Genomic DNA, 17,849 nt, shown 5'->3' with positions numbered 1-17,849 from the left:
AATGAGTACTTCAGCCATGTCCTTTTCCCTGCACGTCCATAAATGTGCACAGGAGCACATAAACTCAAAATGAGAGCCCAGAATTAGTATGAAACAATCAGGCATAACATACATCCAAGCTTTAGTGCTCAATCTTCAAGATATTACTCACAGATAAATTGTTAGCCAATCAACTATGATACCTGTACAGTATTTGAACAGACTTCTGTGTGTTCACTTCTCTTTGGATCAATTGGGATTTGCTGATCCTCATTTTCACTAAAGGTCAACCAATATTCAGAAAACAATGGAGACCAAAAGGCGATTCCAATGCCCCTACATTTTGTGTCTATGCCACGTACAGAGAAAAAATTGTCTCCCATAGTGCACATGAGCTTCCCATGTACAACTGCTTCAGATGCCAAAATTTTACAAAAACAGAGCTATTGATATTACGTAAAGCAATGTCAATTTTGATTTTGTTTTATCAAGTTTATGGCACTGAGTACCATCAGGCAGAAGAAATAAAGTATCAACTGAACATACATAGAGAAGTTGACTAACCTCACTCTCAGATATTGCACCAGATGGGATTGGACGATAAGGTTCATTGATTGCATCAATTTCCCGATCGTACCAGTCATTCATGGTCTGCAAATCAACAAAAATTTCAAGTAAACTAAATTAATTGAATGCAGTAGATTAGAGAAATATATGGAGCCAATAGTCACCTGAGTATAACCAGTTAAACAAGGGCCCGACATTAACATACAAACTGCTGCCTTTGCAACATCTTCGATTGTCCACTCAAAATTTCCTGCAATAGTGCATAAGGAAGTGGCTTCAAACACCAGTTTGAAGAGGCATCTTCCTACTCTTTTGTCTAGCATTCAAGTTGAAAACTCTTGTAATATATCTGAATCAATGATAAAAGCTATACTCATGACTTCTAAGTATATGTATGATTGAGCTTTCATTGCATGATATATTCACATTGAGCAGGGGAGAATGGGGATGAGGACTAGGCCATAATACAAGTGACCAAAAGCAAGAGACAAGAACCAGGGTTGGGACAGCGCACTTTAAAGTTTAGAAATAATGTGAATTTTGAAATATAATCAAGATAAATAAGAAAACACAGTGATTATCATAATGTTGAAGCCTCCCCATCCAAGATGACTGATGCTTCAAATTCTGTTATTCCCTCCACTATGAGATAATAAAGAAGGCCGATAGTAGATCCCTCCAAATCGGACGTGCAAAAAGCACTTTGTATACAGGAGTGACCACGATGGCAATGGCTCTCACTCCGGACTAAGATTCCTCCTTCAAGCAAAGCTGTTGAATGGTCTTTTGCTTCAACTTGACATAATGCGGACTCTCCTTTGAGCCACTCCACAACTATCTTTTGAAGTTTGTTACCAACGTCATAGAGATGGTCAAGAAAAAGCCACAAGGCCACAAAGTGTGTCTTCGATAGCTTCTTGAACTCCAAGTCCGAGTACAAGAGATCAATCACAAGTACACAGACCTTGCCATTGATGAGACCAACAATCTCGCAAGCATCATCGACAAATCACTTTACACACTCTAACATGCCTACATCTTCCATAAGAAGATCTAGTTAGTGAGTGGCACATGATGTCCATACTATTGGATGGAAACTTGGCCTCAAGTTTCCACCCCATAGAGGCATAGTTGGAGGCATTATCTGCAAAAACTTGGATCACGTTTTGTGGACCAAGCTATAATTATATGCACAAAGAAATTTGTTTGTATGCTCCCAAACTTGGATTTCATACTTTAAAGGTTATATTGGTTAGAGATTTACCACTTTCAAACTTAGATATGTATGTAATTTGTATGCTCCATGGATTACTTGGCATTATTGGGCTTCCAAATTAGAATATTTTGAAACAAAAAAACCCACATGTGATATGTCACATGAAGCCTAAATCAAAAGTGTAACATCATAACATTTGTCATGCGAGAATCATGACTCAAAACTTAAAAAGTCAAGTTCATGACAATAACACAGCACCAATTAGGATGGGGAGCCATGGTAATTTTTTGGCTACAAGCTACCTAAACATCAAACAAATGACACAGAAGACTGAAATATTATACACTTGACTGACAAGACTAAAAATTTCTTATGTCATGGTTAAAAATTGTAGGAATTCAAGTCTGAAATGAAACCAGCCTTCCTTCTTGGAGAGGGTGGTAATTCCCTAATTAAGCACTTAATTACAATTTACCTTAAAAACCTTGGATAATAGACACCCGGTTGGTCCCAAAACTGGCATCCCTTTCGGTATTTCTTTAACTTTAATTGCTAATGGAATGAGTACAAGTTGAGATTCCACAATCTCCTTTATTGATTCAAAAGCCCCTTGTTGTACATACAATCAGCAAGTAATTTGGACCCATTGCCCCTTGATTTTCACCTAGCAACTACACAAATGGAACCACCAACTCGCCAAATGTTGCCCCAATTCACAATGGATGGCTTGGCATCTGAAATCCCTGTCAATTCCACAAATTTCAAGTGCTGATTTCAATGTATGATGCCTTCTCCTGTTGGCACGGGTCCCAAGGTGACTGCTAAACCCTAATTTCTATAGAAATTTAAGGTTTAGAAAATAGATCTCTCTATTATCCACCAAATTTGGCTAAGATCTGCTCAAAGTGGTTGAGAAATGCCGAGATCTTCTGAGAATGGGTTGAAGAATGTGAGAGAAAGCCAAGATAAGAGAGAGATTTGATTTTCTTTCCGAGAAAACCCCAAATTCTACTTGTTGCCTACTCCAACTTGCATTTAATGCAATCACCTATTGCCAGGCAACTCCAAAATGTTATCACCTAATCAACAATGTTGTTGCCAGCCCCTGGAAGGTGACTCCTTGCTGTCCCCTCCCTATTGAGGCCCCCCAATGGCTGTCTTCAACAACAAATTGCTATTCTCTTAACAGAATATGGACCAGCAACTCCCTCTCTCTCTTTCCCGAGATGTAAAATAACTGAATGGCTGAAACCTAGCCCCTAAAAACGTTTTCTCAATTTGCATGGGCATTTTTGCCAAGTGCTAATCTTCTAAACCCATTTTTCAGCATTATTCAACCATTTAATTACTTTTCAAAATTAAATAATCCTAAATATTAATTCCAGCCCTTCTGACCTTGCCCAAAATTAAATGTGCCCATCCATAATTAAATTGCCTAGGCCATTTGCAACCTGGAGTGGTTCCCAACTACTATTGACCCTTAGACTACCATTAATTAATTAATTAATGCTAGTCCCTCGTGCCACCACCAATACTTATCGGCCAAATAACTGTCCTTGGGTCAAAACTGACACCAACTAACCCCCAAAGCCCGACTGCATAACTTACCACAACTTTTGCATTTGACACCCACCACATCCTCAGGGTCCTTGGCCTATTACCATGAAATAACTGCCATGTACATCACATGTGCTAAACAACCTTGCACATTTGATGAATAACTTAATCAAATGTTATCAACAAAATTAAAACATCTCAAAATTTCACATCTTTCGTGACAGATCTACAGGAAAATAGGCTGATGTTCACAAACAGATGACTCGTAGCCGGCAAGATAAAACAATTCATATATCTTGGCTAAAAGTTGCAGAAATTCAGGTCTGAAATCTGCAGGAAAACTGGCTGAATGTTGATAGCTGAAACTTGCCTTTAGAGAAGAGAGCTTTTAATAATGCCAAGGTGACCGGCAGCTGGTGTGCAGCAATCAGGGCAGTTTTGCAGCAGTTTGAGCAGGTGTAGCAGTCCAAAACATGCAAGAAATAGGTGAAACATGAAGACAACAAAAAAACACAGCCATAAAGAGGGTTTTACCTTGCCGATCATCGGACCTGCCAAAAACGCCATTTCCAAGGGATGGAAACGGCCAAAAACAGCTGCCCCATTTCGGTAGATCCAAAACATCATTTCTAGAAACTGTGGTTGTTGCAGTCAAGATCCATCTCCAATGGACGACACATTGCTCTAACCTTCAGCATTGTGTACATTCATTTATTTATTCAACTTCATCTTTTTCTCCCTATTTTTGCATTTTGTGTTTTTGCTTGAGCTTTTGCTCATACATTCTAAGTTTTCTCAATGCAAATCCTAGCATATCTTCACATGGTATTTTAGTCTCTATTAAAGAGTATTCTATAGCGATTGCAGAGGCTTGGTTTTGTGCAAGCTACATGAGCAACACATAATGAAACCGACTTGTAGATTTGATCTATAGGGCTGTGAACATAAACTTACAGAGCACACACTATTCAATTTAGAAAAGAAAATAAATGACACAAAGAACTTGAGAGCTAGAGTGTTCTTGCATGGTAGACGACACCAAACTCGCCCTCAAGGTGAGCACCCCTTACAATATTTCTTTAATATTAAAAATGAGCCTTTACACAAACCAGTTGTAACCCGCCCGTGTGATCAACACGGTTGTCACAAATTAGAACTCTTTTTGCTTATAATTCCTCGTGTGCCTAGCTCTTCAATGGACCAAATTCACTCCAATTGCTACATCATCAATTGATCTCACCAACCTTGACCAATGAGCTTTAAATTTGTCTCAATTATACACTCAAACTAGTGAGTCTTCAAGCATACAAAGCTGCAATCACTCCAATGTTGACCAACATGACATTGAAAAGTACATCCATGGTCTCTCATTGCTGCCACACTAGAATCAACGAAGAATTCACACAAATCTCCGTCCTAGACTGATCCAATTTGCTGAATAAGGCATCAATTCTGATTGTCTAACAATCTTAGAGCTTTGCCCTAACCAATGCACCTTCGATTCACTATCAAATTGAAGTAATTCAGATCTGTAGACCTGCTGCACCTTCAATTCACCATCAAATTGAAGTAATTCAGATCTGTAGACCTACTGTCCATAAGCCCTAATCTCTAACATGCATTTGGCCTAAGATTGGATACTGAATTTAATGCTTTCAATGGCTAGAAAATCATATCTACATGTCTAAATCCATTTTCCATGATGTTCGCCCTAAATCTTCAATGATTTGGCAACCCAAAACAAGGCAGAAATTCAGGATTTTGGTTGGAATGTCTTCAACAAGCAATTCCACATCCAAAATGACTGATTTCTGCAAACCCTAGCCATTGACCTGCTGTAAACAGCAAACCTTACTTCTGATTTGCTATAAAACAAAACTTGCATGGCCCGAGAGAGAAAAAGAAGAAGAACGAGATTGATTTCCAATCGTCCAACACCTTGAGTTGGCTATAAAACACTCTCCTCTTGCTATTCATCACAAAAAATCAACGAGCATACATCCCCTTTTATCACTATAACTCTCAAAACTTGAAGTATTCCAAAAGTGAGAGAGAAAAAGAGAAAAAGAGAGCCCCAAATAGCCAAGATTAAGTTTCCAAAAGAATAACCAGTTGCTCCTTAATCGGATCACATTTTAGATTGAGGGATAATTAATAACTTGATCATTAATCATAAGTGAGCTGCTCCCTGGACGAACTTTAGCTCAAGGCCTGCTTAATAACTAATTGCACCTTGTTTCTTTGCCCTACTCTTGTACCACATAGCTTGTACACTTATCCACTACACGCCCATGTCAAATCCTTCACTACTTGTGCAATGAGCACTATGCCAAGGGCCATGAATACCAGAATTAAAGTTCATTTTAAACCTTCATGAAGTTTCATTAAATCATTGAGTTCATTTCTCATTCTAGTAACACATAACCAACTCACACTGGCCAGGGAAACTTACCTTTGAAAAGCTATTTTGTCTTCTTAGGCTTCACCTTCACCGAAGGCCTTGAGATGGCATTATGCTCTTAATGAAAAGGATAGCACATTCTCTCCTTCATCTTCATCCACTCTACCAAAATTTATACATTAAATTTTATGACTTGGTCAAACCTAATGCAACAAGGGCATGAGTCCATATCTTTCAAGACACACAAAGATTTGGGTGATTAGTCTTGCACACCAAGTTCATTAGACTCACATCTATCAGAGTGCGATGAATACAAAAGTGTATGGTTAGACTACAAGAAAGAAGTGAACACAAATTGAAGAGGGAGAGAGAAAGAGAGTATAGAAAGTTGAATGAATGTCAAATACTGAATGCAAATATAAACAAAGGGTTGTGTGAGCATAATCAATAGGAAATCTGTCTCGACTTGCACAAAAACTGAATTGTATGTGACTGGGGGCAAACCAGTCTAAATAGGCTGAATAAAATAATGAAAAATGACCAAGTTGGCCAATAAAAAAACTGGTCAACTCTTGCATAATTGGCTGTCAACAAACAAGTCATAAAATAGTCTAAAATTGTTTGCGAGCAATGCAGGCTGCCACATGGCATATGAGCCCAACCTATCATCGGAAACCTCCCCAAACTATTGATGACTACCAAAACTATTGCCTAATTTGCTCCTAAACAAGATACGATAACACCCCCTCTCAAATCCTAGATGCGGTATAAGGCTAAGGGATCTACATTGCTGACAAAGAATGGCCTAAGGAAGTGCCTTGGTGAAGAAATCTACTAGATTGTCCTCAATATTACAATACTCCACATCAACGGTCCCACCCAAGATCTTCTCATGAATGTAGTAATACTAGATCTCTATGTACTTGGTCCTAGCATGAAATACAAGATTCCATGCCAAGACTATGCAACTCTCATTGTCACATAGAAGTGTAGTAGCCCCTATCTATAAACAGCCAAGCTCCTCCAACAACCTCCAAATCCAAATGGTCTCACAAGTGGTAGAACAAGCCGCTCAGTACTCAACCTCTCTAGATGAAAGGGCAACTCTAGGCTGCTTCTTGTTGCTCTAAGAAATCACACTTGTACCCAGAAGAAAGCAATAGCCTATCATTGATCGTCTATGATCAACATCACCAACCCAAAGTAAATTTATCCAACCTTGTAACACCTAGGCCAAGAACCACCTAACTTACTCGATAAAAATAGGCCAATGTCGCGGGTTCCCCTTAGGAACCACATTATCCCTAGGCCAACCTGTCAGAGTGCAGCGGTGCGGAAGCGTAGGACTGAGAGAGAGAGAACGCAGAGAGAGAAGGGAGAGAAAGAGACAGTGGACGATGAAGATCTGTTGTATAAAGAATGCTGAATACAAAGATATACACGGGCGCAGTGCGCTGGACTGCGTGTCTCCACCTCGACGATGCAACCTGCTGTCCACCTCGAAGTCCGCTGCAGTCTGCACTGTCTGCTGTCTGAAATCTGTGAACAGAGACAGAATCTGCACGTCACCGGTCTGTAATCTGCGTCAAAGAAGTGTGTGTCAGACTGCTGAAAGAGTCGGGTATAAATAGCCGAGATCTGCCAGAAATAGGGCAGCCGACTGCCTGCTACAGGGTCAGACTGCCACATGGCAGTCCGACTGTGCAGTCCGACTGCATGCAGTCCGACTGGACTGCACCAGGCTGAAACCTGCCTGGCTGTGATCTCTCTAACACCCCCTCTCAGAGCCTGGGCAGGGCAGAAGCCTGAGGGATCTGGAATGTCGCCGAAGGAGAGCCTGAGGAAGCGCCTTCGTAAACAAATCCGCAAGATTGTCCTCCCTCTTGCAATACTCCACAGTGATGGTCTCATCCAGAAGCTTTTCGCGGATGAAGTGGTACTGGATCTCAATGTGCTTCGTCCGGGCATGAAAAACAGGGTTCCTTGCCAAGGCAATGCAACTCTCATTGTCACATCGCAGCAATGTAGGACGAGTCTAGGGGCATCCAAGCTCCTCCAATAATCTCCAAAGCCACACAACCTCGCATGTGGTGGAAGACGCGACCCGATACTCCGCCTCAGTAGACGAAAGGGCTACCGTGGGCTGCTTCTTGCTACTCCATGAAATAACACCTGCACCCAAAGTAAAACAGTAACCTGTAGTAGACCGCCTGTGGTCCACATCACCGGCCCAATCCGAGTCGCTCCAACCTGCAAGTACAAGATCTGACCCATCTGTCCCTGCGGGGTAATGAATCCCGAAATCAGACGTCCCCCTTAGATACCGAAGTATCCTCTGAGCAGCCTGCCAATGCACCGTCTTAGGTTCACTCATGAACCCGGCCAAGAGCCCAACAGCAAAACTTAGATCAACCCTCGTGTTGAGAAGCCAAATCAAGGACCCAATCAACTGTCGATAGCGGGACGCATCCGCCAAAGGAGAAGCTGAATGAGAAGTGGCCTTCCAGTTCGGATCCATAGGAGTAGAGAGGGCCCGACAATCTTCCATCTCAAAAGACACCAAGAGCTCCTGTATATATCTCTGTTGAGAGATAAAGATCCCCCTCTGAGACTGATAAATCTCATGGCCCAAAAAGAAATGGAGTAGACCCAAATCCGTCATCTCGAACGTCCAATGTAAAGTTGACTTCGTCTCTTGGACCTGCTGTGCAGCATCACCTGTGACAATCAAATCATCAACATATAAGACAAACAGCACACAACCATCCTCGGAAGTGTGAACATAAAGCTGCGGATCGGCCTTGGACCGCCGATATCCCAACTGAGTCTGGAGGAACGAATCAATCTTCTCGTTCCATACACGCGGAGCCTGCTTGAGGCCATACAAGGCCTTCTTCAACCTGTAGACTTTCCCATCTGAAGAACCAAAGCCAGGAGGCTGCTCAACATAGATCTCCTCCTTCAAATCACCATTCAAGAAGGCCGACTTCACATCCAACTGATAAACAGGCCATCTCCTATGGCCAGCCAAAGCAAGAACAGCTCTAATGGTCGCCATGCGAGCTATGGGGGCAAAAGTGTCATGACAGTCAATCCCTGGGCGCTGTGCAAAACCTTTAGCAACAAGGCGAGCCTTGTGCTTATCCAAAGTACCATCACTGAGGTATTTGGTCTTGAAGACCCACTTGACTCCAATCACCTTCTTCTGCGGGCGCGGGGCACGAGTGACCAAGTGCCATTCCTCTCAATAGCCTCCAACTCAGCTTCCATAGCTTTCTTCCATGGGGCGGACTGTAAAGCCTCCTTCACGGAGGTGGGCTCTCGATCCTGCATAACACGGGTCATCAAACAATAGTTGGAGCAAACAAGCTCCGTAGAATGTGCCTGGTGCCTCCATGACCGCCGCGGACCATCCTGCGGTCCCCACTCCTCAGGAACCCCCTCGATCCCTGAATCACGGAGTGTGTCACGGGCCCAGCGAGGAGGAGGCCAAACCTCCCCTCGTCGTTCTCCATCAGCAGAAGACTCTGGAATATCCACCGGTGGTAACTCCGCAGAGTTGTCCGGTGGAACAGTAGACTCTGTGTCAGAAACAGAATCATAATCAAAAGGCACGGGCTCTAGTGGAACTGTAGAAGGAGCCCAACTTTCCCCTGGATCTCCAAGAACGGGATGCTCCTCACCCGTTGAAGTAGCCGGAACCTTCACAAACCGCACATCACGGCTAGTGTACACATCTCGCTTGACGGGATCATACAGTCGGTAGCCTTGGGACTGGGAGCTGTAGCCAACAAATACTTGTTTTCGGGAAGCCGCTTCAAATTTATCACGGTGAGCCTTGGGAATGTGAACATAGGCATCACAGCCAAAGACCCGAAAGTAAGAAACATCTGGCTTCGTCCCAAAATAAGCCTCAAATGGAGTCATCCCTTCCACGGCCGAAGTAGGGGATCGATTAAGGATGTGGACTGCAGTAGCCACAGCCTCGGCCCACTGAACCTGAGGGGTCTGTCAGTGCTCCATCATGGTGCGCGCCATCTCGATCACACTGCGGTTCTTCCGTTCAAGAATACCATTTTCTTGAGGAGTATTAGTATTGGCAAACTCCTGGTGAATTCCTCTATCTGCACAAAACCGAGCAAACTCATTAGACACAAATTCACCTCCCTTGTCGGATCGCAAGGTCTTCAACTTCCGGCCTGATCGGTTCTCCTCAAAGAGAAGCCAATCCTTGAAGTGCGAGAAAGCTTCTGACTTTAATGCCAAAAAGTAGGCCCATGTCATCCTGCTATAGTCATCCACGATCAGCATGAAGTAAGAGCTCCCACGAAGGGACTCATTCCTCATAGGGCCACATAGATCCATAGATACTAGCTCCATCGGTGAAGTAGACCGCCGCGAAGCTGTGTGGGGAATGGCATCCCTATGCTGCTTCCCCCGAATGCAAGAGACACATGGCTGCTGGCTCACCACTATATCCGGCAACCCTCGAACAAGCTGTCCACGTGACGCCCTCCGAAGATAGTCATAGTTCAGGTGACCAAACCGAGCATGCCATAATTCTGACTGTGACTGTGAGGTAAGAAGAAGAGTAGAGAGGGCAGTGGAAGACTTCAGTTTGTAAATGCCGTTCTCCTCATATTCAGATGAGAGAACCTTCCTTGATCCACGATCAAGGACTCACACCGTAGAACTGTCAAACTCCACCAAAAGACCAAGGGAGCAAATCTTATGAACTGAAAGGAGATGGTACCCTAATCCACGTACATGCAAAACCTCTGAGGTATGGGTACCACCTCGTCCATCCGGAATAAGCTGCATCTTACCCCGACCTGCAACAGAAACTGAAGAGCTGTCTCCAATGAGAATCTGCCGACGCGAGGGTCGCAACTGGGCAACACCATCTGATGAAGGAGTCATGTGCCGTGAGGCACCACTGTCAACAATCCACTCTCGAGCTTGGGGAGCCGTCATAGCAGCATCAGAAGCATTCGGTGAAGCGTCCTCAATGACAGCTAGATGAAGAAATGCAGCTGATGAGGGTGCAGCCACCGCTCCAGAATCCTTGGTGTCCTTCGTGTCTTTGTCAGGGCAATCCTTCTTCCAATGGCCAGTCTTTCCACAAATATGGCATGTGGAGTCTTTATCCTTATCCTTCTCCTTGTCCTTCTTGGACTTGTTATCCCCCTTCTTCTTCTTTTGGTCCTTCCCCTTCTTCTGAGAGGCTTGACCTGTCAACGCCTCCGACTTGGAAGCATTATGTCCCTTTAACTGTTCCTCTTGGTCCAAAACCATAGGAACCAACTCTTCCCACCGAAGAGTAGACTCTCGCCCCGAAGCAATAAGGGCAGAGTAAAATGTACCGAATCGTGGCGGCAACTGGGACAATAGTGTGATCGCCATGTCTTCGGAGGAAATCGGCTTCCCCGCATTCTGAACCTGCATCTGTAGCTGCCTTAGCTTGTTAATGTGTTCCCATAGCGAAGAAGACTTATTTACGAACAAGGTCCGCATCTATACCTCCAAAGAAACCCTCTTCATTAGGATCATCCGATTGTACATTTGATCAAGTTCCAGCCATATCTCCCGAGCCACCGTCAAGTGCTCGATGTGAGCGATCACGGCTGTAGTGCATGATAGAAAGAGAAAGGATCGAATCCTGGCATTGAGTTTGTCCCAATGAGACTGGGCCTTGGCCAACTCCGCACGTGCATCGGAAGAGAGTTTGGACTCATCTCTTACCGAGGGCCGGTCAATCTCCTCCTATACCAACTCCGCCAAATCATAGGACTCAAGAATTGCCAACATCATGACGCGCCAAATGCGGTAGTTGTCGCCGTCGAGCTTCTGATCTGTAGGAAGAGCCGGTAAGACAGGCACCTTCCGGTCCATAATCACCTGGAACTCCAAGTCCATCTCTGTAGACATCTTCACCTGCAATGCCTTCACAAACACAAAAGCAGCCCCCTCTGACTGGGAAAACTCAGCTTGCTAAGGCTCTTCCGCGTCCTGAAGCTTCTTCACCCCCCAGAGGCGATGAAAAAGCAAAACCTGCACTTGTAGGCTGAAAACTCAAACTTCCTCCGCGTCAAACAGCAGTAAACAGCAGCAAATCCACCACCTGTACTCCTTTCCTGTGCGCCCACACTCGTTTCAGCCTTGTTCCAAGGCGCAGCCCTCCTGTCTGCCCTTAAACGCACAAAAACGCAAATTTGTGTCGAGATGGAAACTCCTCTTTAGGTTGATTCTGCGCTCAGTCAGCCCTCAAACACTGCTCTGATACCATGTCAGAGTGCAGCGGTGCGGAAGCGTAGAACTGAGAGAGAGAGAACGCAGAGATTGAGGGGAGAGAAAGAGACAGTGGACGATGAAGATCTGCTGTATAAAGAATGCTGAATACAAAGATATACACGGGCGCAGTGCGCTGGACTGCGTGTCTCCACCTCGACGATGCAACCTGCTGTCCACCTCGAAGTCCGCTGCAGTCTGCACTGTCTGCTGTCTGAAATCTGTGAACAGAGACAGAATCTGCGCGTCACCGGTCTGTAATCTGCGTCAGAGAAGTGTGTGTCAGACTGCTGAAAGAGTCGGGTATAAATAGCCGAGATCTGCCAGAAATAGGGCGCCAGAAATGCCCAGTCGGCTGCATTAAATGCAGCCTGCATTAAATGCAGCCAACTGCCTGCTGCAGGGTCGGACTGCCACGTGGCAGTCCGACTGCATGCAGTCCGACTGGACTGCACCAGGCTGAAACCTGCCTGGCTGTGATCTCTCTAACACAACCTACCAATGAACCTTCTTCAGTTCACTCATAAAAACTACAAGCAAACCAATTGAAAGCACAAATCGATCCAAGTATTCATAAACCAAATCAATAACCCAATCAACTGTCTACAATGGGAAGCATCCACCACTTGTGAATCCCTTTGATAGGCTACATGATCATCGATAAGATCACATGTCAAAACCCCATCCTCAATGGGAACCCTCTCTTACCAAGGCATACTACAGATCGGAGCAGCCATCTCCTCCCCCCTCTCTTCATATCTCCCATGGGGCCCATCCTTCTAGCCCTAGGATGCATATGATGGCACCATCAATGAAAGTTCTGGTTCTCCCTTCTTGCCCAAAGAAGATCATTTGGATGGATAAAATTATTCACTTTGGTCTTGCAAGATGGAGTGTATTCATTGATCTTTGGGAGTTAATTACCCACCCTATTCCTCTCTTGTGGAGAATCCAAAAGTCGGACCAATGCTAGATTATGCAGCCCTATGGGATCAACTCAACTCTAAAACTCGATCCTTCCTCTTCATGAGCCTATAGGATTTTATCCTAATGCATGTGCACAAGTCGTGAATAACGGCAGAAGTGTGTAACACTTGATTGTGAGTTGAAGCTAGCGTAAGAGTACACTTGTTTAACTAAACTCAATGTAACAGAATGAAAGTACAACCTAGGTCTAAGGCAAGCCTAACCCCTAACTTAATTGGAGTCAACTAACTCTAATACTAACTCTAAAAGTAGTGATACAACTTATTACTTTAGTTGTGTTCACACTACAAACCAAATAACTAAAACATTGGGGCACTCCCCATCGAATTGGTAAATCCTAACACCCCTTGCAATGCCAATGTGATGAAAGTACAAGAAACTACTCTAATACTAACTCTAAAAGTAGTGATACAACTTATTACTTTAGTTGTGTTCACACTACAAACTAAATAACTAAAACATTGGGGCACCCCCCATCGAATTGGTTAATCCTAACACCCCTTGTAATGCCAATGTGATGAAAGTACAAGAAAATCAATCACCAAAGGATAGCAAGTTCAATGACTTTCAAAAAGCCTCAAACTTCTCACGAGGTAGTGCTTTGGTGAAAATGTCGGCAATATTTTTCTATGTAAGAATATACATCAAGCTAATCTCTCTTACATAGCATCTCTTCAACGTATGCTTCGAATGTGCCACTACAATAGCACTCTGATTGTCAAAACAAATGGGCGTAGAACCGTCCAATGAGATCTGTAGATCAACCAACAATCTATGCAGCCATACACATTCCACTATTACTGCAACGCAAAGAAACATGAAACGGTGAACGGGAATAGGAAAGGGAACGAGGACAGTGACAGGGATGCCGAACCTAGGGAACGGAAAGGTGGGAACGGAAATGGAATTTAAGACTGTTTTTTGACTAATTTGTTGATTTTTTGCAACATTCTTCGTCTTCTTTTGGTAAGATTTTAGGTTATACTGTATATGAACTCTAATTATTTGCAATCTGTGCTCGCATTTTGGCTGTGTTTCCTCTCCAAATATCTTCTCTTCTCTACTTCTCTTCTAAATCCTCTACAAATGGCTCCTCCATGCACATCCCCTGATGCCAAACTCCATGGACTTGATTATTACACGTGGAGTGCAGTGATGAAGGTCTGGTTTATCCAAAAGCGGTTATGGTACATGGTTGGCGGAGCTCTTACACGCCCTCAATAGCCTTCTTCTGTTCCAGCTGATTTTGATAAAGACAACCATGAAGAAGCAGTGCTTACATGGGATTCAGATGATGCTCGTGCTTATTCGGCCTTACTTCGGTGTATTTCCAAAGAAGTCCTACCGGCGGTCACCTCCTGCAAGATAGCTTCAGGCATATGGTCGAAGTTGCAGTTGATGTACGAGGCTTCTTCCACCATGAGGGTTGTTAATCTCTATGGCCAACTCCAGCACTGAAGTTTGAAACCAAAGATACGATCCAACCATTCCTACTTCGAGTTACCCAAATCCAAGAACAACTTCGCACTATGCAATCTGCTCTATCAGAGGCAAATCTTGTTGGTACGGCACTCTACAAGCTTCCTTGAGAGTTTGATGGAGTGGCGAATGCTTTACGAGCGCAGACATCTACGACTCCTGTCAGTTTTCTTCATATGTCCTCCATGCTACTTGAGCATGAGGTGACTTTGCGACTACAGGGGCGGCTTCTGTCGCATTATGGAGGTTCAGGTGAGACTCTTGCAGCTTCAGAGAGGGGTTTGAAGATGAAGAAGTCGAAGCCTCAGTGTTATCACTGTGGCAAGAAGGGCCACGTGTGAAAGGACTGCAAAGAGTTAGCGGCATCTAAGAAAAAAAAGGAGCAAAAGATGAAGTGGGATACGGACTCCTCCGACGAGTCATCATCTACCTCAGATTTCGACTCAGATCCTCCGACTAAGGCAAAGTCCAAGGCATGGAAGGAATCCTCTTCTTTGGATCGTGGGAAGGGCTTGGTGGCCCCTTCCTCAGCTGCTTTCTAGTGGTGGTGATGAGGTCATCCCTCACGACTCTCCAAAGCCAAAGAGAGAGCGTGAGAGGGTGGTGAGATGGGGCAGCCGTGCCTTATCTATATTTCTATACAGATGCATAGGATCCAGAGAGGAACATCCTTGACGCATCAACCGCAATCTAGCAGGTATAAATCTTGGAGCTAGAATTGACATCCAGGTTCATGATGGGTTGGTTCTTTGACAGAGAGCGAGTGGCTTTCGTCTGGGCTCACATGAGGGGACACTTTGGGGGTTTGGCCAAAGGAGGGGATCCATGGTCATTTATGTGTTGTGGCATTGGTGACAAGATGGTCACGTATGTTACATCAACAGCATTGTTGACAAACATTGAGAGCTACTATGATCTTCTCTATTTTCCAAAGCTGGTATGATCGACATCGACATCAAGTTCTCTCCGAGGCACCTTGGTGGTGGCTTGATCACCCACTGCTTGGGTATCCATGGTTCTACTTGGCGGTTCTATATTGTACGGTTTATGATTCATTCTCATTGTACCTGTATTATATCAGATCACCCATGTTAGCAAATATGTCAACTCATGTGTGAGTCTGAGCTGTAGAGGCTTGGGCACATTATTTAGGTTACTTAGGCATTTTTTATTGTGTCATTTCATGGTCATATTGGGCATTTATTGTTGGCCGACCTGACATATTTTATGGCATTATTTATGCCTATTTATTCTGGGCTCCTCCTCAATTGGTTAGTTCACCCCCTAGAGTTCGCGTGGAGAGAGGAGTCGGTGCCAGTGCCCACGCAGCCAGTGACTCACTATTGTATGCGATAGTCTCGTGTCTAATATATGGATTCCGTTTCCCGAGCATACATCTAAGTTCTCATCTGTATCATGTTCTTTCTTTCCCTTTCTCTTTTGTCTTGTGTTTCAGCAGTTTATTACAACTTCTGTTTACACTTCCATTGCTGCACCACTTTTGACAATCTTGGGGCAGCTTTGGCTGAGATGTCCTTTGCAAATGGGGTGAAAATTTTGGGGCTCACACCATGCATCATTTTAAAACTCTCTTGAACCGTGCATCATTTTAGGGTTTTCATTAATTAAGCATTTTTGGGGTTGTTTAAGAGGCTAATTCAGCATGTAATGCTTATTTTAGCTCAACAAAGTAGTGTGAGGAAGATTAGAATAGCAAAAAACAAAGGTTTACGAGCGGTCAACAGCATCCAACCTAGAAACAAAGAGCTCATAGGCTCTTAGTATAGTGTCAAATCAAAGAGCATGTACTCAACTCAACCATCGGCAAGGGTGTCAATGGTGAAGCAAGAAAAGGTATGAAAGTGAAGTACTGTGGGTGGAGATTGCTAGGGATTTGAAGGGAGCAAGATGCTCGTGGGTGCTTTTGACAAATGAGATGCAAAGAAAAACGCTACACAATCCAAATGAGAATGCTTATATATCAAGGGGCCACTTGGACAGTGTCTTTAAACGAGAAATTATTTACTTGTTTGAGTGCCCTTTCACAAAGGTGATGTGCAAAGCATGCGATGAAAAGGGGTAGATACAACAGGGAAGGGATGCCAACGTTGAAGCCAAGAAGACAATGCTGAAACATTTAGATACCAAATGAAGGATAGGAATCCCCTCTCAACCATGGATATTGATGTTGAAGGAGGAGCTTGATGTTGGTCTTTGTGTAGTATTGAGAACCATGTGAGGAAGGATGAAGAAGGAGTATCCCAGTGGAGAGAGCTAGGGAGAAGTAGCCACCATTGTAGCAAAATAGACAGTTGACGATCCCTCTTGGGTAATGAAGCCTTCATGATAGTAGAAGAACAATGCTCGAAGGCAGACGAGACCATGAAGAGAACGACTAACAACTATTTTTAGCATAGCAAAGACCTGTGCAAACCTATCATGTTCGTTCTTAATTGAAATATACAGCCCAACATGTATGGATGAGAAAAGACAAGAATATGCAAACCACTAAGCAAAGAAGAAAGCAAATCAAATGTAAGAATAAGATTCAATAGAAGAATGAAAATGAATGAGTAATTGAGGAAATCAATGTGTATAGTGGAAGACGAATGAAAATCCTAAAGGTAAGTAGCCTAAATGACCAGTAGTCTATGGCTCCAACTCAACAGCCTAAGGAGCTAAGAGTAAAAGTGCATGCTATGCTAGTCTGAGGATGTAATAGCGTAGTGTACCTAAGGAACCTAGAAGGTGCCAACCTAAGGTTGTGGCCACCATCACGCACGTTCGTGAGTAGGTCTTTGGCAAGGAAAATCATGGTGAGGGAGGGAAAGTGATCTAACAGTGGCTGCCTTAGAAGCTCTATTTATGAGTGATGAGAAGAGCTTGTGATGTTCTTAGAGATTGGTCACCTCTGCAGTCACAAATAGTTTGAGCTGAGGTTTTCCGGCAGGTCGGGCAGGCTGCGCAAGTTGGGCAGATGTGTCACGTGGCAGGCTGCATTTTTCACAGCAGATTTATGATATTTTATTGTTTATTTGCTAGTGGCAGGTTATGCGGACATGATCAGTTTTCATTATTTTATTTAGCCTATTTAGGCTGGTCTGCACCTGGTTATGCACACTTCAATTTTCATGCAGGTTGAGAGAGATCTCCAGTTGGTTATTCTCACAGAACCCTTTGTACATATTTGCATTCAGTATTCAGCATGCATTCTCTGCAATCTTCATCTCTCTCTCTCTCTCTCTCTCTCTCTCTCTCTCCAGTCCCCCCACCCTGCCCACCTCCACCCCCAAACTGTGCGTTCACTTCTTATTTTCAGTCTGGTCATATGCTTCTGCATTTGCTGCACTTTGACATGGTATCACAGCAGTGTTG

The 17,849-nt window shown here is 43.9% G+C and overlaps 1 protein-coding gene across 2 annotated transcripts in view; it reads right to left on the bottom strand.

Annotated features, from left to right (window-relative positions):
- The window catches only part of G4 (UbiA prenyltransferase family protein), a 69,598-nt gene that overhangs the window by 33,711 nt on the left and 18,038 nt on the right, over positions 1-17,849 (bottom strand). For both annotated transcript variants that reach the window (XM_087701500.1, XM_087701499.1), the window contains exons 5-6: positions 711-796; positions 544-630 (exon numbers count right to left, since the gene is read on the bottom strand). In XM_087701500.1, coding sequence (XP_087557626.1) covers positions 544-630; positions 711-796 — 173 coding nt within the window. The remainder of the gene's footprint in view (positions 1-543; positions 631-710; positions 797-17,849) is intronic.

The sequence above is a fragment of the Lygodium microphyllum genome, chromosome 20, assembly GCF_053477565.2.
Source record: "Lygodium microphyllum isolate KBCC chromosome 20, Lygodium_microphyllum_v1.1.10, whole genome shotgun sequence".
NCBI lineage: Eukaryota > Viridiplantae > Streptophyta > Polypodiopsida > Schizaeales > Lygodiaceae > Lygodium > Lygodium microphyllum.
The sequence above is the reverse complement of the archived record's forward strand: the minus strand, read 5'-3'. Positions and strand labels throughout refer to the sequence as shown.